Genomic DNA, 20717 nt, shown 5'->3' on the forward strand with positions numbered 1-20717 from the left:
GGCCTAGTGCCTCGCCATGTTTAACCTGAAAGCAGATCTCTGAAATAAATATTTAATCAAATTTGTAACATAGGTGGATTTGGATTAATAATGTTAAGTATTGTTTGCGATCCAAGTCTAAACCTCTAATAATAGATAAGTTGAATTTGGAATCAATAATGTTAAGTTCTGTTTGCGATTCCAAATTTAATTTCTAAAGAACACAATAGGTTGTTAGGAAAGGTTTAGGACTTGTACAAAATTTTTGTACAGGGGAACCAGTACGATATTTCGAGTAGCAACCAACAATATGTAGGCCAACCCCCAGGATTTGAGGACTTAGAATATCCAAATCATGTTTTTAGGCTAAAAAATACCCTATATGGACTAAAATAAGCACCTAGGGCTTGGTATGAACGTCTATCCAATTATCTAATATCTAGAGGGTTCAACCAAGGTCAAATAGATCCAACTCTATTTATAAAAACCCTAGAAAATGATATTTTTATAGCTCAAATATATGTAGACGATATAATTTTTGGCTCAACTAATTCCAAATTTTTAAAAGAATTCACCAAATTAATGGAAAATGAATTTGAAATAAGTCTAGTAGGTGAACTTAACTTTTTCCTAGGTCTACAAATTAAACAAACCAAAAATAGAATTTATATTTTTCAAACTAAATACGCTAAGGAATTAATTAGAAAATTTGGAATGGATAATTCAAAAATTATTAATACACCAATGGCTACCAACATTAAAATTGACTCAGACTTAGAAGGAAAACCAGTAGACTTGAAATACTATCGAAGTGGGATAGAAAGTCTACTGTACCTAACAGCGAGTCGACCGAACATTCTTTTTGTATTAGGTGTTGATGGGTGCTACTTGGAATATCGTTCTGTTTTCCCTGTACAAAAAAAATTTGTACAAGCACAGAACTTTTCCTAACAACTCATGTGCTCTTCAGAAGTTAAACTTGGATTGGAAACGAAACTTAACATTTTTACTCCAAGTTCATTCTTCAAAGTTAAACCTGCATTGGAAACTTAACATTTTTACTCCAAGTTCAACCCTTGTGTTCTTCTGAAGTTAAACCATATTACAGAAGTTGATTAAATATTTATTTCAAGGATCAGCTTCCAGGTCGTAGGCGAGGCACTAGGCCTTCTTGGTTATGGGAGCGTCCACCACTTCCTAGACAAAGTCTTTCAAAGAAATTGAATATTTAAAATTCTCACAGTAACCTTAGGTTTAACTACAGAGACCTCAATCAAAGCACAAGATCGAAACACAAAATCGAAGCACAAAAACAAAAACACAAAATCGTTAGCCTCTTGTGTTGGTATTTCAGGATCCATACAAAGAAAACAAAACTAGTTGTGCTGTGGAATAAATAACTAATTATACCTTTCTTTGTAGACAAAGACCTCTTGATCTTTTGCTGTATTCCTCTTCTCTTCTTGAATGTCGTGTGGGCGACGATCTACCAAGACAAAAAAACATCTGAACCCTTTTTGTTTCCAAGACGCCTACCACCAAAAGACGCAAAGAAAAGAACGCCTCTTTCTTCTTCTTCTCCTCCAAACCGCGCTTCATCTCTTCGTTTTCTTTTCCTCCAAGCTCTGGCCACTAAGAGAAGATGGGGTGTTGGCCCTAGAGAGAAGAAAAGGGAAGAAGAAAAGAAGTGGGGCGCCGACCCTAGAGGAAAGAAAAGGACGAATAAAAGGATGGGACGCCGACCTTAACGGAAAGGAGAGGTTTTTTAGTTGTGGAGAACAACTTATCAATTCTTAATGCGAGACTTTATAGAGGCTACAACAGGGGCCGAGAGGAGGAATTGATTTTGGCCTCCTGATGGACTTGAGCTTCCTGTGTTTGACCCGAACACCCAACTCAAGTTCATTAATAATAACTCATACCACTAAAGAGTTATTATTGAACTACCGCACCAATCCCATAATACAATATGGGCTCCTTCTTATCATGAGTGCGTTAGTCTCCCTATGTTTAAGATATCGTATGTCCGTTAATTAAATGAGTTACTGACAACTCACTTAATTATCATCTTGCTCCAAGAGTAGTACCACTCAACCTTATTATCATGTCAGACTAATTCCACCTGTAGGGTTTACATGATAATCCTTATGAGTTCCTTAAAGGGACATCATCAACCTAGATTACTAGGACACAATTTCCTTTTATAATCAACAACACACCATATAAATAATATTATTTCCTAATTTATCGGGCCTATTGATTTAACTGAATAAATATCACCCTTTGATAAATTAAAAAATAAATACTAAGTATATGTGTTTGTTATTATATCGAGATTAAGAGTACGCACATCCATAATAACAGAGGTTTTGTTCTTTTATGCAGTCATTATAAAAAGAACAACCTCGAATGGTCCTACTCAATACACACATAGTGTACTAGTGTAATTTTATAGTCAAGATAAACTAATACTAAATTATTCCATTGGTTTGCCCCAATTCATCTTGGTTGTGAGCTACTATTTATAATTTATAAGGAACTGATAATATTATCTTCTATGTGACACCACACACTATGTTATCTATAATATAAATTAAATGGACAACTGTATTTAACAAAATGCAAACATTTGACCAATGTGATTCTCATTTCAAAAAAATATTCATACAAAAGCTAGGCTTTTAATATACATCCTAACAATCTCCCACTTATGCTAAAAGACTATGCTGCAATATATGCTGCCATACATCTGATTCCCATCCCCTCAACATGCCCATTAAAAGATCTCGCTGGAAGGGCCTTAGTGAAAGGATCCAGGTTATCTACTGATACAATCTTGGCGACAACAACTTCTCCTCGTTATACGATGTCTCGTATTAGGTGGTACTTGCACCCAATGTGTTTACTTACCTTATGGGCTCGTGGTTCCTTCGAGTTTGCTATTGCACCACTATTATCACAATAAATTGTGATAATTTTGGGCAAATAAGGAATCACATTTAAGTCCATCAAGAAGTTTCTGTGCCATACTGCTTCTTTGGATGCCTCAGAGGCTGCCACATACTCGGCTTCCATGGTGGAGTCTGAAATGTATTTCTGCTTAACACTCCTCCATGCTATGACTCCACCTTTAAAAATAAACATATACCCCGAGGTTGACTTACTACTGACCCTATCTGATTGGAAATCTGAATCTGTGTAACCTATATAATCTCTAGTACTTCTCAGGTACTTTAATATATGCTTTATGATAGTCCAATGTTCCTGTCCTGGATTACTTTGATATTTACTAACCATGCCCACGGTAAAACAGATATCCGGTCTCGTACATAGCATTGCATACATTAGGCTTCCTACAACCGAAGCATAAGGAACTGCCTTCATCTCCTCTATCTCCTTTAATGTTTTAGGACACATTTCTTGCCAAAAAGGTAGAAAACCTTTCTTTGAGTTTTGCATGCTAAAACGAGCTAGGATAGTATCGATGTATGAAGCTTGGGATAAGCACAACATTCTTTTCTTGCGATCCCTTATTTCTTTGATCCCAAGAATATGTCCATATTCTCCCAAGTCCTTCATATCAAACTGCTTGGACAACCATACCCTTACATCTGACAACACTTTGACATTGTTGCCAATAAGTAAAATGTAATCTATGTATAGTACAAGAAATACCACCACATTTCTGTCATTTTTCTTGTATATACAAGACTCATCCGGACACTGAATGAATCCATAAGACTGGATCACTTCATCAAACTGGATGTTCCAAGATTTCGAAGCTTGCTTCTGTTAATAAATGGACCGATTGAGCTTACAAACAAGATGCTCTTTGCCCTTTGCAATGAACCCCTCTGGTTGCTTCATATGGATGTTTTCTTCAAGACTTCCATTAAGGAAAGCTGTCTTGACATCCATTTGCCAAACCTTATAATCCATATGAGAAACAATAGATAAAAGAATCCGGATAGAATTAAGCATGGCTACCGGTGAAAAGATTTCCTCATAATCGATTCCCTCTTTCTAGTATACCCCTTCGCAACAAGCCTTGCTTTAAAGGTTTCCACCTTTTCGTCTGCTCCTCTTTTCCTTTTGTAGACCCATTTACATCTAATGGCTCTTACACCATTGGGTGGTTCTATAAGCTCCCAGACTTGATTAGAATACATGGATTCTATTTCTATAAGCTCCCAGACTTTGCCAAGATGCTGCATCTTTATCTTGGAGTGCTTCATCATATGTCCAAAGATCATGTTCATGTTCACCAGGGATCAAGTCCAAAGACTCTCCCAAAAACATGAATCTATCAGGTTGCCAAACAACTCTCCCACTACGACGAGGCACTACCTGTAATTGTGGATCATTTGTGACACGCATTGTAGTTTCTTGTGGTATCTCATCTTGTACCATCACTACAAGAAAAAAGCCTAACAATAACGGTTTTTCACCGTTGTCGTAGCCCATTTTGAACTGTTGTTAAAGGTCGTGTTGTTAAAAGGGGTGCCCAAAGACAACATTTTTACAACGGTGAAAAACTGTTATCTTTTCCTTCAAAGACAATAGTTTTTCACCGTTGTCTTTGAACGTCTACCTTTAATAACAGGGTCTTCAACAATAGTTTTAAACTATCTACGACAACGGTGAAAAACCATTGTCTTTTTTAGATAAAAAATAAAAAAAATTAATACACAATTTTCCAATATTATAAATCATTCAAAATACTAAATTTCAAAATAAAATTTAATATACAATTTTCTAACATTCAAAAATAATATCTATAACATTTTGAAGAAATTTCATAAGCAATCAACAAAATGATAACACTATTAAAACAAAGGTAGAACAATATAACACGAGATTTTCTACTTAGATGTCTGTGAAGAGGAGGGACTGCAGCTCCTAGTGCTCCTTAATTTGTTAAAGTCTCTCCATTTTTTTAGTTTGTCCGCATTCTTCCCAGTACTCTTAAGGGCACCTATTCGAGTAAAGATATATATTACAAATTAGAAACTAAACTGTACACGTGATTCTAATTACATTGCATAAATGTTACATAACCATAAAAACCATTTGATCTAGTCATCTAACAGAAGTGTAAAAAGCGTTATCTATGTAACATAAATGGTAACCTCTTGAAACAATATGGTGGCTCTTAAATTTCTTATTAAGCAGAATTTTCATTTTATGTCACTGCATATAAAGCTTCTATTATAAACCATGCAAACATTATTTTTCTCAGTGATCAAGCAGCATTAATTCTAAAAGGTACAATCTAATGCAAACGTTCCCACACACTCCATATGATGCTAAGGAGTAAGTCAAACATTAAATTCTAAAAGGGACCATTAAAGGAAAGAATGCCTTAAATAAAAATGAATCTAGAAAGTATCATTCCATATGCACTAATAGAAATCTTCATTTATAGCCAACTGCAAATACATTTCATATTTATTTAAAATTTTAATAACATAATAAATCTAAAAAATTTATAATATTTCACTGAAAGATTAATTAAAATCACACCAGATGATAAGGCCGAGCTATCATTCCTCCAAGTGTATCCTAGAATTTTTGTAATGAGCATGTTGAGACAGAATATGTCATTGAGTACATAAAAGCTCCCTGAGGTGTTGGAATCAGATGAAACATTTACAAAAATAAGCACCATTGATTAATAAGTCATTGATTAATTAGATAATGGAATATACAAATAGAGATTAATTAAAATAAATAAAGGTCTAACAATTACCACTATAATTGACTAAAATTAACAATCAAGAGCTAGGTTAAAGAATGTTTTAAAACATTCTTCAATGTATAAGGAAGCAACTAGAAGTGTTTAACATCTCAGGAATTGAAAATAATGCAAATGCAAACAAATTCATAGATCAAATAAACAAAAACGGGACACTCTTCAACAAATTTCTATAATCAAGTGATATAAACAAACTGTAGAATTTCATGCGTGGGTAAATCTCGAGTCAAATGCCAATTGAAAGATCAATGTAAAACATGGCATAGACAGAGAAAGGAACATAGGAATACAGAGCAGTAGGTAAAAACATGTCTATTGAACTGAAGAAAAGCCATCATATTGTGTATGCTAACAATCACCAAATGGTTACTAATTATATAATTACCTGATGCTTTGTGGCAAGCAAGTGCAGTTCAAAAGCTAGCACCTACATCCAAAAACAAATGCTGAAAACATCAAAATTATTGAATCTATATTTTGCCAAATATAATCTTAGATGAGTGAACTACCATATAGTTTGGGTTTAAATATTTCCAAACATTAGCCGGACTTGACAATCAATTTCACATACAAAAATTACAGAAGAGTTGAACTTACTTTTGTATCGCTCTCCAATGCTGCTTTTGCTGAGCTCATTCCACCTCCATATCTGCAAGTTGATGCAAGAACTAAACAAGTATTCCAAATTATAAACTTTGGAATAAACAAGGGAAAAGGTTATACCCTGGGATTGCCCTTTCGGAAGCTATGTATGTCAAGATATTGAAGCACTGCTTGCCATGTTTAACGGAGACATCCAAAACAAAGTGAAGATGAGATATAAAATCTATGTGCCAACAAGAAAAGGAATTGTTTGATAACTTTATTTTGGGTTTTATTATAACTACTAGCATTGCTTTATTTTGTCCGTAAAGAAGAAGATATAATGATGGATTGATAATGATGTTCTTGTCAAGATCTCAAGTTGAAATATACACACAAATGGAACATGTAATTGTTTTGTTTTCATGGAATCGAAAGAAACCTGGATTCATTATTGGAAGAAAGTGCCGAAGCAGGGAGACAAAAGAGTAACTCGAAGCTGAAATTGTAGCAAGATACCCTCTTCTAGATGTCTCCAAAAGTGGCTTCGTTACCTATTTATGAAAACCATAATTTAGAACTAAAGTAAAAAAAAACATCATGACTATATGATGGTGTAAGGTAGTACCTCTGGTCCATTGGCAAGAGAATGCACGAGGATGTCAATCCTTCCAAAATCTTTCGCCACAGCCTCTGCCATTTCCTGCACCAAGCAGAAGAAGGCATCAGTAACACAAGAGCGTGTGAAAAATCAAATGAATTATCATTCCAGGCTTTAGTTCTGTTTACACAGTCTCTTGGAGAAAAAATGTTTAATTAGCGTACAGAAAAGGGAATTTAAGTTCTGGTGAAAACAAGGAGTTGGTGTCTACCTTAACAGTCCAATTTGAGGATCCAGCATAGCGTTTGTTTGTCTTGACCTAAAATAAACACCATACAAGCTGCTGATTATGATCATAAATTGGAATAAGTGCTTGGAACCAATTTTATCAAAAGTTTCTTTTACATACATCTTCAGGAACATCATCAGGTGTATCGCAAACGGCATCAAGAGGATATACTTTGACAATATTCATCAGTGAGCCATTTGGCAATATGTAAATACAATCTGAGAAAGATTACTACTGAACATGAAAGAGAAAAATAAATAAATCCAACCATGTATGCTCCTGATAATAGAGGAAGGCATACTTCCGTGACTTATCAAATTTGTCACACCTTAAGCTTGTCTCAAATATGTTCAGTGCCTATTGATGAATGATCCAACAGAAGGCTTATATTCCAGTGTTTATCTAATTATATAATGACAAAATAAACATGACTTCGGAAGCACCTACAGGCACCCATGTACCAACAAGTATTTCTTCCCCAGCAGCGACAAGAGCCTTTGTGATTGCCCAGCCATAACCATTATCATCAACAACTCCAGCAATAAATGCCCTTTTACCTAAATAAGAACACATTATCATCAGTATTCCTAGCAACCAAAATGTCATAAAATTTAGGAATCAAACACATAATCTAAATTGCAAACATCACAAGCGTCATGAATAATTACCAACAACAAACACAACTAATTAACTTCTCTACTATATTCACAATCAACAAAATCAACCAATTTATGATTAAAATTCCTATAGTTATTCAACCAAAATAGATCAAATTAATTAGGAAAAAAGAAAAGGGCGAGAGTTTCAAAAGCATGTAGTGATGTCGCTGCCTCACGACAGGACACTGCCCGACAAGGAATTAACCCCTTCGTGTGCAATCGTTTGTGAACTGACTGCCTGGCGAGGCATGGCCCCCTCGTGTGCCTCCATTTACAAACTAGCTGTAAGTGACTAGCAGCCTGGCGAGGTTGTGGCCCTCTTGAGTGAGGCCACAGGCGAAGCGATCGCTCGTCACCTGGTGAGGCAGCGCGCGGTGCTGCGGAGAGGGAAGAAATAAGAAATAGGTTACCTTTGAGCTCATCTTGGTTGCTGCGGAGAGGGAAGAAACCTGTCTGCGCTGAAGGAAAGAAGGGGGTGGGAGAGGGAAGACAACGGGCGGCGCTGCAAGGAGGAAACGAAAGGATCAGGAGGATCGGGTGGGTGGAAAGAGATTTGGAATAGGTCTAATATGATTATAATTATAATGACACTTACAAAATGTGTCATCATACACCATCTAATATGATATTTTTCTAAAAATTTAATTAGGTTTTATAAGTGTCATTATAATTTATTTATATTGACACTTTTTAATAGGTGTCATGAAGAAAGTGTTATAATAAATCATTTTTCTAGTAGTGGAGGAGCGTCTTTCGCGGAGGAGTCGCGAAGGAGGAGTCGGAGATAGGTTTTTGTTCGTTGAAGAATCACAGAGAAGTGGGTTTTTAGGTTTTTTTTTTCATGAAGTTAAAAAAATTGTTGTGTTTTTAGGATTCAACAACATTCAATAGACAACAGTTTAATAAAACTGTTGTATATTATCACATAAGCAACACTAAATGTAACAACCCGCCATTTACTAACTAGGCTGTAAGGCCGGACCGTCACATTATGCTGTGCTAAACTATATCCATGACCATCACTAAATCTAGATGCGGAAGCTGTACTAATTAAAACTTTACTAAGCTCTTATCATTTCTTTATTCTATATGTGCTAAGGGTTGTAATCTAACTATTCATGACATATTTTACATCCCCCATGGTCAAGGAACTGAACTAAGGGTCTTCCGGCTGTTGTCAAGCCTCCCAATCGATCCATGGATCGATCGGAATGGTCTAATCGATCCAGTGATCGACCCAGCATGCTACTGTATGCGGAACTTAGGTTGGATCGATCCAGTGATCGATCCAGCACGCTACTGTGCTCGGGGCAATATTCTGGATCGATCGGCTGATCGATCCAGACTGGCCAATCAATCCAGTGATCGATCCCAGGGCTTTCTATTCGCGACAAAAGGCATCCAGATCGATCGACTGATCAATCCAGGAGCTTATTGTTCGCGGTACGAACTTCTCAATCGATCGGCCGATCGATTGAGAAGCCTCCAATCGATCGACCGATCGATTGAGGTTTCTGATTTCGTACCAGAAGTCTGATTTCAGCACTGTTTCGTGCCTCAATCACACATACAAGTTCTAAAACAATTGGGAAACATACTAATAACACATAACTAGGATTATGAACATAAATACTAACAATCTAAGCAAGTCTTTCATGAGTCAAGGCATTAAAATAACTAGAAATGCAGAAAATAATATTATATGAAAACTAAAGTCTTAGTTTGCTAATTTCTCCAAGATCTTTATTCCAGGTTCCATCCACACACATCTTCATCATTGCATTGACCTCCAGCCTCCGCTAGTCCATCTTCCCTTTACCTTTATCTGCAGTATAAGGAAAAATAGTATCTGTAAGTTTGAGAGCTTAGTAAAAAACCATCTACCTCACTAAAACATGCATACGATGTAATTTATGTTTTTTTAAAATATGCTATTTGAAACATATGAATACTGAACCTGTAAGAGCATAGCATGGCATACAAACAAACTAGTCATGGCAATAAGTGCTAACATAAACTATCATATTGTATCAATAGAGAACTGAATTGATACAAAAACTGAACTAAGTTAATTTTAACCAATGCTAAAGCTGTACTGAATCCACATAACTATTTGTGAAGTTCTGAAAACTATTTTCATAAATAGATTAAAATAATAATCATGCTGCTGTTTGGGCCCGACAACTGTACGTGCTATGCGCGTATCCCTAACTAGACCCGGGTTTGCAAGTCCCGAATTTAGTAGGGTTACTAGGTTATCTGAACCTAGGGACGACTATGGGAGTCCAACCCAATGGATATCTAATCCAGTACAGTGCCACTGCTAAAATAAAATACTGATTATAGCTGAGTTCTTCTTATATTGCTATTTCTAGGTTATCTGAACCTAGAGCTAGATTATCTGAACCTAGAGGCGACTGTGGGAGCCCACCCATTGGACCGTAGTCCCATATGACTATAGTAAAACTATACATACTGAATAAATGCTTCTATTGCATTTACTAAGCTATTAAAATGCCTAAGTTGCATTCTTTTCCTGTGCTGCACATATTATCGAACACCTAGTGTGCACTATTGCACAACTTATGTGTCAAAAATTCGTATGCTACTAAACAAAGAAGAAATTCATACGAGAGCTACTTATACTGCAGGTGAGGGGTTTCTTACCTCCTGCGCTAGTTTTCTTACGATTCTATTCGCTAGACTTCCGGAGAAGATGATCCTTTCGACGATCTTCTCGAGTTTATGCGTTCTTCTTGCGGAGAGAAACGTCCTCGTGTCGGAGTCATCGCCGGAAGGTGCTCCTATAGCCCTTGGGATAAAACCCTAGGCTTGCTTGTGGTTGGCGCCGAGAGATGAGGGAGGAGAACGGGTTTGAGGGAAAGGTTTTCTCGTTTAAGAAAATAACAATTCCTCACTTAAATTCCCTATTTATATTAAGTGGGTAATTCGGCCCAACTCAAATATAAATATAATTGTTCCCCTTTCCTTTCAGCACGGCCCTGCTGGGTTCAACTGGTTACTAGGGCTATCTATAAGTCGTAGGACTCAATAGGTCTCGGGTTCGATTCCCGCTTAAGCTATTTTACGTTTCTATTTATTTTTGCTACTTCCCCTACTCTAAAAATTCTGTAAAAATATTCTAAAATTCCAGAAAAATACTAGGATATTTCTAATAATTATTTTGAGAATTTTCAGGCGTTACAATCCCCCATACCTTATAAAAAGTTTATCCTCGAACTTAGAATAACTCTGGGTACTTCTGTCTCATGTTGGCTTTTGTCTCCCATGTTCCCTCTTCTACTGTGTGATTTCGCCAGATGACTTTTACTAATGGTACCTCCTTGTTCCTCAATTTCTTTACTGCTCGATCTACTATCTGAGTAGGCCGTCTATCATAGCTGAGGTCTTCACGGACTTGTACCGACTGGGGCTCAATCACCTGGGTGGCATCTGGGATATGCTTCTTCAGCATAGAGACATGAAATACATTATGAACAGCTGACATTTCTTGGGGTAGCTCTAGCTCATATGCTACCTTGCCAACGCTTCTGCTGATAAGGTATGGTCCCACATATCTGGGACTTAGTTTGCCCTTCTTCCCAAAACGCATTACTCCCTTCATGGGAGCTACTCTGAGAAAAACTGAATCCCCAACTGAAAACTCTAAGGGTCTGCGCCGTGTATCAGGATAGCTTTTCTGGCGGCTCTGAGCTGTCTCTATCCTCTGGCGGATCTGCTGTATAGCTGCTGTGGTGTCTGCTACTAGATCTGTCTGAAGTTCTAGTTCCTTCTGTTCACCACTCTCATACCAGCAGATTGGAGATCTACACCTCCGCCCATAGTGAGCCTCGTAAGGTGCCATGCCGATAGTGGCCTGATAGCTGTTGTTGTATGCAAATTCTGCTAAGCTAAGATATTTGCACCAACTTCCTTTGAAATCTAGGGCACATGCTCGGAGCATATCTTCGAGTACCTGATTTACTCGCTCTATTTGACCATCTGTCTGAGGATGGAAGGCTGTGCTAAACTTTAACTTAGTGCCCAAAGCTGACTGTACACACTCCCAGAAGTGTGATGTGAACCTACCGTCCCTGTCTGAAATAATGGTTCGTGGGACTCCATGTAATCTAACGATCTCCTTGAGATACAACTGAGCTAGCTGCTCCATGGAGTAGGATATCCTGATAGCTAAGAAGTGGGCTGATTTAGTCAATCTGTCGACTATTACCCAGATGGTATCAAAATCATTCGTGGTTCTGGGTAGTCCCACTATGAAGTCCATGGAAATATCTTCTCACTTCCATTCTGGAATCTGGATAGGTTGCAGAACTCCTCCTGGTCTCTGGTGTTCTGCCTTAACCCTCTGACAAGTCAGACAGGTGCTAACATATCTAGCGATGTCTCTCTTCATTCCAGGCCACCAAAAACGTCTCTTCAGGTCTTGGTACATCTTGGTGGAGCCAGGATGCATCGCATAAGGAGTTCTGTGAGCCTCAGCTAAGATCTTCCTGCGTAGTTCCCCCTGATCTGGAACCCAGAGTCTGTCACCGAAATATAATGCCCCACTATCTAATACTTTGAACTCTCCACTTTCTGATTCTGCTAACCCTTGCTTGGTTTGCTGAATTTCAGGATCCTGTTCCTGAGCTGTCTGGATGTCACCAAGCAGGGTGGATGCTAATGTCATAGTAGAGAGCTGTCCCACTATGAGTTCGAGACCGAAATCTGTGATCTCCTTCTGTAGGGGCGGTGACATGGCTGCTAGGGATAGTAAGGTAGCACTGGACTTTCTGCTAAGTGCATCTGCTACCTTATTAGCTTTTCCTGGGTGGTAGAGGATGTCTATGTCATTGTCCTTGACCAGCTCTAGCCATCTGCGCTGTCGCATATTCAGATCCTTCTGAGTGAAGAAATACTTCAGACTCTGATGATCTGTGTACACTCTACACTGAGCTCCATACAGGTAATGTCTCCAAATTTTGAGAGCGAACACGACTGCTGCAAGCTCAAGATCATGAGTAGGATAGTTCCTCTCATAGTCTTTCAGTTGTCTGGAGGCATAGGCGATCACCTTGCCATTTTGCATCAGTACTGCTCCTAGTCCCAATTTAGAGGCATCACTATAAATGTCAAAGCTGCCTGTGTTTTCTGGTAGAGTCAGAATAAGTGCACTGGTCAATCTCCTCTTTAGCTCGCTAAAGCTGTTCTCACAGTCCTCTGTCCACTGAAACCTTCTGTTCTTTCTGGTAAGAACTGTCAGTGGGGAGGCTATCCTGGAGAAATCTTCTACGAACTTTCTATAATAACCTGCTAATCCCAGAATGCTTCTGATCTCACTGGCGTTCTTATATCTTTTCCAACTACTCACAGCTTCTATCTTACTGGGGTCTACCATGATACCATCCTTTGAGATGATGTGACCCAGGAAGGACACCTGATCTAACCAAAATTCACATTTCGTGAACTTAGCGTACAGCTGGTTCTGCTGAAGGGTCTACAATACTATTCTCAGGTGCTCGGCGTGTTCTTCCTAAGTTCCTGAATAGATAAGGATGTCATCGATGAATACGATAACAAACTTATCTAGGTATTCTCTGAATACCCTATTCATGAGGTCCATGAAAGTAGCTGGAGCATTTGTCACGCCAAAGGGCATGACTACGAACTCGTAGTGTCCGTATCTAGTCCTGAACGCCGTCTTGGGTATATCCCCTTCTTTAACTTTCACCTGATGATAACCTGATCTGAGGTATATTTTCAAGAACACTGCTGCTCCCTTTAGCTGATCAAACAGGTCATCAATTCTGGGAAGAGGATACTTGTTCTTGATTGTGACTTGGTTCAGTGCCCGGTAGTCTATACACAAGCGCATGCTCCCATCTTTCTTCTTCACGAACAATACAGGCGCTCCCCATGGTGAGTGACTAGGACGTATGAAGCCCTTGTCTAGCAGCTCCTGTAGTTGCTCATGGAGTTCCTTCAGTTCTGCTGGAGCCATGCGATAGGGTGCTTTGGAGATAGGATTTGTACCGGGAATGAGTCTATCTCAAATTCAATCTCCCTGTCTGGTGCTAGACCTGGTAACTCCTCAGGGAAGACTGCTGGGTAGTCCCATACGACTCGGACCTCTACTAGCTGTTGGCCCTTGTCCTGTCTGGTATTGACTACATGTGCTAGGAATCCCGTACATCCTGAATCCATTAATTTCTGTGCTCTTAGAGCTGAGAGAAACTTCTTGGCCTTTCTCTTTGGTTCTCCGATGTACTCGAACTGTACTTCTGCTTCCGGTTGGAATACGACTTTCTGTTCACGGCACTCTATAGAGGCACCGTATCTGATCAGGAAGTCCATTCCAAAGATGACATCATGATCAGTCATTTCTAGCACTATCAGATCACAAAAGAGTTCTCTATCTGCTATAATGACTGGCACTGCTCTGAGCCCGTGCGTGGATGTCATAATCTCTCCTGAAGGTAGCGTCGTCAAAAATTGGCTACTGAGTACCTCTGAAGGTATCACTAACTTCTCGGCAAATGCCCTGGATATATAAGAATGGGTTGCCCCCGTATCGAATAAGACAGTTGTACTTTCCTGTAGTATACTAATCTGACCTGTAACAACTGTCGAGGCATTCGCTACGTCCTCTCTGGTGAGTGAGTAAATCCTCGCATTGGTCGTAGCTGGAGGGGCTTCTAGTCTGCCCTGGCTGATGTGTGGACCATCTAAAACGGCCTGCATCTGATGTAGCTGTGCTGGCTGACCTCCATACTGTATCGGCTGTGGTTGAGGAAGACTTGTCTTGTTCGGGCATTGCTTAGCCATATGCCCTTCTTGTCCACATTCAAAGCATCCTCGTGTGCCCTTGCGACAAACTCCTGGGTGAAATTTCCCGCAAGTAGCACATTTGGGATAACTAGGCTGTTTACTAGCTGGTCCTCCTTTCGGGTAACTCCCTGGTTTGCGCTTGCTGCTAGAGTTCGCCCTGTTGTTTCTGAGTACCTGAACCTCCTTGCCCTTTGGACTCTGAGAGGACTTGCTTCTACTGCTTAATATTGTTCTGATAGTGCTCAGTGGTCAGAGCACTGCTGACTAGTTCTTCGGTGGTTTGCGGCCTATGGACGCCGCCAGCCACGTTCATTGCTATTTCCGGCCTCAGCATCTTGAGCATCAACCAGACTCGTTCTTTTTCTGTGCTGACTAGCTCAGGGCATAGACGAGCCAATCTGTTGAATTTCTTCACGGCTTCCTCCATTGAAAGGTTGCCCTGGCGAAACTCAGTGAACTCGTCGTAGTGGCGGTTTGTGACCCGCATGTGAAAGAACTCCTCGAAGAATTCTTTCTCGAAGTCAACCCATGTCATCTGGTTTACTGGGCGCTTCGCTCTAATTCTCTCCCACCACATACGTGCATCTCCTGTCAAGCAGAAGGAGGCACATTTCACCTTCTCCTGTTCTGGCCAGTCCAGAAGCTCCATCGTACTCTCCAGTGTTTTGAACCAGGCCTGAGCATCCCATGGTTCACTAGTGCCTGAGAAATTCTCTGGCTTGACTCTCTGCCACTGGATCAGATAGGCTTCTCTTCTTGCCTCTGTTGCTGGGGCTACTGGTGCTGTAGGCTGGAATGGTGGAACCTCTAAGACTACTGGCATTGCTATGTTTGGTTCCGGGGTGACTGTGGGAGTATTCTGCTGATTAGCCCTTAAGGTGGCTATCTCCTGTTGCTGTTCAGCTAGTTGCTGTTGTAACTGAGCCACTAATGCTGTAAGGTCTGGAGGAGGCACTGAACTGCCTGCCTCATGCTGAGGCTCAGTAGCTGGTGCCCTTCTAGCTGGGCGTCCTCGTGCCATCTCTAAAGAAACAAAGGACATACATAACTAAAGCATCATGTTTACATAGCTAATACTATCATGTTAGTTACTATCTTAGATAAACATACTTTAGTTATCTACAAACATGAAAGTAATAAACATAACAAAGTGAGAGGTATTCTTACTGGGAAGTTGCAGGTTCAATGCTGATGTGTGTGAAGGAAGTATGGAACTTGCTCTGATACCACTCTGTGACGACCCGCCATCTACTAACTAGGCTGTAAGGTCGGACCGTCACATTATGCCGTGCTAAACTATATCCATGACCATTACTAAATCTAGATGCGGAAGGTGCACTAATTAAAACTTTGCTAAGCTCTTATCATTTCTTTATTCTATATGTGCTAAGGGTTGTAATCTAACTATTCATGACATATTTTACATCTCTCATGGTCAAGGAACTGAACTAAGGGTCTTCCGGCTGTTGTCAAGCCTCCCAATCGATCCATGGATCGATCGGAATGGTCTAATCGATCCAGTGATCGACCCAGCATGCTACTGTATGCGGAACTTAGGTTGGATCGATCCAGTGATCGATCCAGCACGCTACTGTGCTCGGGGAAATATTCTGGATCGATCGGCTGATCGATCCAGACTGGCCAATAGATCCAGTGATCGATACCAGGGTTTTCTATTCGTGACAAAAGGCATCCAGATCGATCGGCTGATCGATCCAGGATCTTACTGTTCGCGGTACGAACTTCTCAATCGATCGGCCGATCGATTGAGAAGCCTCCAATCGATCGGCCGATCGATTGGGGTTTCTGATTTCGTACCAGAAGTCTGATTTCAGCACTGTTTCGTGCCTCAATCACACATACAAGTTCTAAAACAACTGGGAAACATACTAATAACACATAACTAGGATTATGAGCATAAATACTAACAATCTAAGCAAGTTTTTCATGAGTCAAGGCATTAAAATAACTAGAAATGCAGAAAATAACATTATATGAAAACTAAAGTCTTAGTTTGCTAATTTCTCCAAGATCTTTATTCCAGGTTCCATCCACACGCATCTTCATCATTGCATTGACCTCCAGCCTCCGCTAGTCCATCTTCCCTTTACCTTTATCTGCAGTATAAGGAAAAATAGTATCTGTAAGTTTGAGAGCTTAGTAATAAACCATCTACCTCACTAAAACATGCATACGATGCAATTTATGTTTTTTTAAAATATGCTATTTGAAACATATGAATACTGAACCTGTAAGAGCATAGCATGGCATACAAACAAACTAGTCATGGCAATAAGTGCTAACATAAACTATCATATTATATCAATAGAGAACTGAACTGATACAAAAACTGAACTAAGTTAATTCTAACCAATGCTAAAGCTGTACTGAATCCACATAACTATTTGTGAAGTTTTGAAAACTATTTTCATAAATAGATTAAAATAATAATCATGCTGTTGTTTGGGCCCGACAACTGTACGTGCTATGTGCGCATCCCTAACTAGACCCGGGTTTGCAAGTCCCGAATTTAGTAGGGTTACTAGGTTATCTGAACCTAGGGACGACTATGGGAGTCCAACCCAATGGATATCTAATCCAATACAGTGTCACTGCTAAAATAAAATACTGATTATAGCTGAGTTCTTCTTATATTGCTATTTCTAGGTTATCTGAACCTAGAGCTAGGTTATCTGAACCTAGAGGCGACTGTGGGAGCCCACCCATTGGACCGTAGTCCCATATGACTATAGTAAAACTATACATACTGAATAAATGCTTCTATTGCATTTACTAAGCTATTAAAATGCCTAAGTTGCATTCTTTTCCTATGCTGCACATATTATCGAACACCTAGTGTGCACTATTGCACAACTTATGTGTCAAAAATTCGTATGCTACTAAACAAAGCAGAAATTCATACTAGAGCTACTTATACTGCAGGTGAGGGGTTTCTTACCTCCTGCGCTAGTTTTCTTACGATTCTAATCGCTAGACTTCCGGAGAAGATGATCCTTTCGACGATCTTCTCGCGTTTATGCGTTCTTCTTACGGAGAGAAACGTCCTCGTGTCGGAGTCGTTGCCGGAAGGTGCTCCTATAGCCCTTGGGATAAAACCCTAGGCTTGCTTGTGGTTGGCGCCGAGAGATGAGGGAGGAGAACGGGTCGGCGTGTAAGGGTTTGAGGGAAAGGTTTTCTCGTTTAAGAAAATAACAATTCCTCACTTAAATTCCCTATTTATATTAAGTAGGTAATTCGGCCCAACTCAAATATAAATATAATTGTTCCCCTTTCCTTTCAGCACGGCCCTGCTGGGTTCAACTGGTTACTAGGGCTATCTATAAGTCGTAGGACCCAATAGGTCTCGGGTTCGATTCCCGCTTAAGCTATTTTACGTTTCTATTTATTTTTGCTACTTCCCCTACTCTAAAAATTCTGTAAAAATATCCTAAAATTCCAGAAAAATAGTAGGATATTTCTAATAATTATTTTGAGAATTTTTGGGTGTTACACTAAAAGACAATAGTTTTTTAAAACCGTTGTCTTTGACATACATTAGACAACGGTTTTTTGAAAAACTGTTGTTATTTAAAAAAACATTATGGTGAACAACAACAGTTTTCAATAAAACTGTTGTTAAATGGAAAAAAGACAACAATTTCTTGAAAAACTGTTGTCTATTAGGTGTGGTTAAATCCATAAATTCTTGTAGTGCATTGGTACTAAATTAGACGTGTCCTCTCTTATTTCCTCAAGAACAATTTTACTCATGGGCTTTTGGTTCATCACATAGTCCTCTTCTAAAAATCAGGCATTGGTGCTGACAATGACCTTTTGATCTTTAGGACTATAAAATAAACCACCTTCGTTCCTTTAGGATAACCCACAAATAAGCAAACTTCTATGCGTGATTCCTATTAGTTGCTACTCAGAATACCGTCCTTGTTCCCTTGTACAAAAATTTGTACAAGCATAGAACTATCCTAGCTACCCATGTGCTCTACTGAAGTTAAATTTGGATTGCAAATGATGCTTAACATTATTAATCCAAATTATCCTTCAGAAGTTAAACTTGGATTGGAAACGATACTTAACATTTTTCCTCCAAGTTTAACCGATGTGATCTTCCTAAATTAAACCATATTACAGAAGTTATCAAATATCTATTTTAAAGATCAGCTTCCAGGTTAAACATGGCGAGGCACTAGGCCTTCTTGGGTATGAGATCATCCACCACTTCCTAAATAAAGTCTTTCAAAGGAATTGGATATTTAAGTTCTTATAGTAAACTAGGTTTAACTATAGAGACCTCAATAGAAACACAATATCAAAACATGAAATCGAACAATAAAATCGATAACAGAAATGATAACCTAAAACCGTGAACCTCTTGTGTTTGGTTTTCCAAGATCTATACAAAAGGATGAACTAGTCATGATGCGGAAACAAAAACTAGTTATACCTTTTGTAGCTTATAAACCTCTTGATCTTCTATTGTATTCCTCTCCTCTTGGACGTCGGGTGGGCGACGATCTACCAAGATGAAATCCACCCAAGTCTTCTCTTCTTGCTTCCAAGTTTTGGCCACCAACAACCTCCAAAGAATGATGAGTTTCGACCACCAACCAATCTCCAAGGTGTTGGATCTAAAGCGCTAGAGGGGGGAGAATAGCACTCATGGCTATTTCATTCGTTTTGTATTCAGAAATCGTTTGAGAGTAATGCAGCGAAAATAAAGGAAAAACCAAACACAGAAAACCAAGTGTTTTTACTTGGTTCGGAGCCTTGAGCGACTCCTACTCCAAGGCCCTCGCTCGTTGAGCGATTACTTTGAGCAATTCACTATTAAATCACAATAGTACATATATGAATTAAGTACAACATAATTAAGTAATACCGACAACAAAGAAATGAAAGTTGAAGCTCCGGGTCGTTGGGATGATGTTGCAGCAATTCGGGATCATCTCGTTAGCAGCTTGTAGCGTTAGGATTGCTCGGGAGTTGTTGTTTTGAGCTGCTACCTCGACCGCCTTTTTACACTGTGCTGGAGGCACCTCAAGCATGTCCAAGGCGCCTCCAGGCCACCGAGTCGCACGGGTGGATCAGCGCAAACCTGGTCGCACCTTATCAGGTTTAAGGCGCCTTCAAGCCTTCTCAAGGTGCCTTCAAGCCCTAGTCCAAGGCGCCTTCAGCTTCATCCGAGGCGCCTCCAGCTCCTGTGGACAGCTGGCTTTGGCTTGCACCCGAGGCGCCTCCAAGCCCCATGGAGGCACCTCGGACACTGTTCATCCGAGGCCGAAGTTGTTTCTTTGTTCCTGCAAAATGTGTTAGTCCCAAATACATACTCTACAAAACAAAGTTAGCACAGAAATGATATAACAAATGATAGTTGACAGTCATCTGTGTAACACCCATGAAATATTTTAGCTATACATATGGGTTTTCTCTTCTAGAATAAAAGGGAAAGAGAAATAAAACCAAAAAAATAAATAAATAAATAAAAAGAGAGGTGTTAAGAGTTGAACCATGAACCCCTCATAATAGATAAAGCTAAATTGGTGTATGATAACCACTAGAGTCATGAATGATATATGATTAGCAATGAATAGAAATTGTAGTTAAAAGTAAGAGTATAAGTAAGGGAACAAGAGAAAATCAAGTAGCTTTCCTCCTCTTCCTCTTGGTTAAGAGAAGAAGCAAGCAAAAGACAAAGACAAGTTGTCTTTTTCTCCTTCCTTCTTGCTATTTTCATGGGAATGAAGAGGGTGAGAGAATAGAGGAGTTAAGGGGATGAATTGGGACATTTTTCATCCTCATTGAGAATAAATATGAATGAGAGAAGAGAAGGGAAAGAAAGTTTGGCCACTTCTTCCTCCTTCTTTTTCCTCCTCCTTCTTTCTCCTTCCTCCTCCTTCACCGAGACCTAGGACTCTTCCCTCTTCCATTTATGAATCCAAGCTAAGGTTTTCTCTCTAATAAAACTAATCCACAAGAAGGAGTCCTCAAGATCTACTCCTTACAAGC

The 20717-nt window shown here is 39.4% G+C and overlaps 1 protein-coding gene across 1 annotated transcript; it reads right to left on the reverse strand.

Annotated features, from left to right (window-relative positions):
* Positions 1 to 5541: 5541 nt before the first annotated feature.
* Positions 5542 to 8821, reverse strand: LOC122029147 (enoyl-[acyl-carrier-protein] reductase [NADH] 1, chloroplastic-like). Its single transcript, XM_042588095.1, has 11 exons — positions 8815 to 8821; positions 7654 to 7763; positions 7508 to 7563; positions 7327 to 7411; positions 7189 to 7236; positions 6945 to 7019; positions 6765 to 6870; positions 6458 to 6515; positions 6332 to 6383; positions 6120 to 6161; positions 5542 to 5628 (listed from the first exon to the last, which is right to left on the reverse strand). Exons 1-11 carry the CDS (start codon positions 8819 to 8821, stop codon positions 5542 to 5544), a joined length of 726 nt encoding a protein of 241 aa, XP_042444029.1.
* Positions 8822 to 20717: the final 11896 nt, after the last annotated feature.

The sequence above is a fragment of the Zingiber officinale genome, chromosome 10B (genome assembly GCF_018446385.1).
Source record: "Zingiber officinale cultivar Zhangliang chromosome 10B, Zo_v1.1, whole genome shotgun sequence".
Lineage (NCBI taxonomy): Eukaryota > Viridiplantae > Streptophyta > Magnoliopsida > Zingiberales > Zingiberaceae > Zingiber > Zingiber officinale.

Excerpts from the sequence above, each read along its gene's own strand:
- LOC122029147 (XM_042588095.1), bottom strand. Across the intron at positions 7,564-7,653 it reads TTGTTGGTACATGGGTGCCT|GCACTGAACATATTTGAGAC; the intron begins GTAGGTGCTTCC and ends ATTCATCAATAG. Across the intron at positions 6,384-6,457 it reads TCCGAAAGGGCAATCCCAGG|ATATGGAGGTGGAATGAGCT; the intron begins GTATAACCTTTT and ends ATCAACTTGCAG.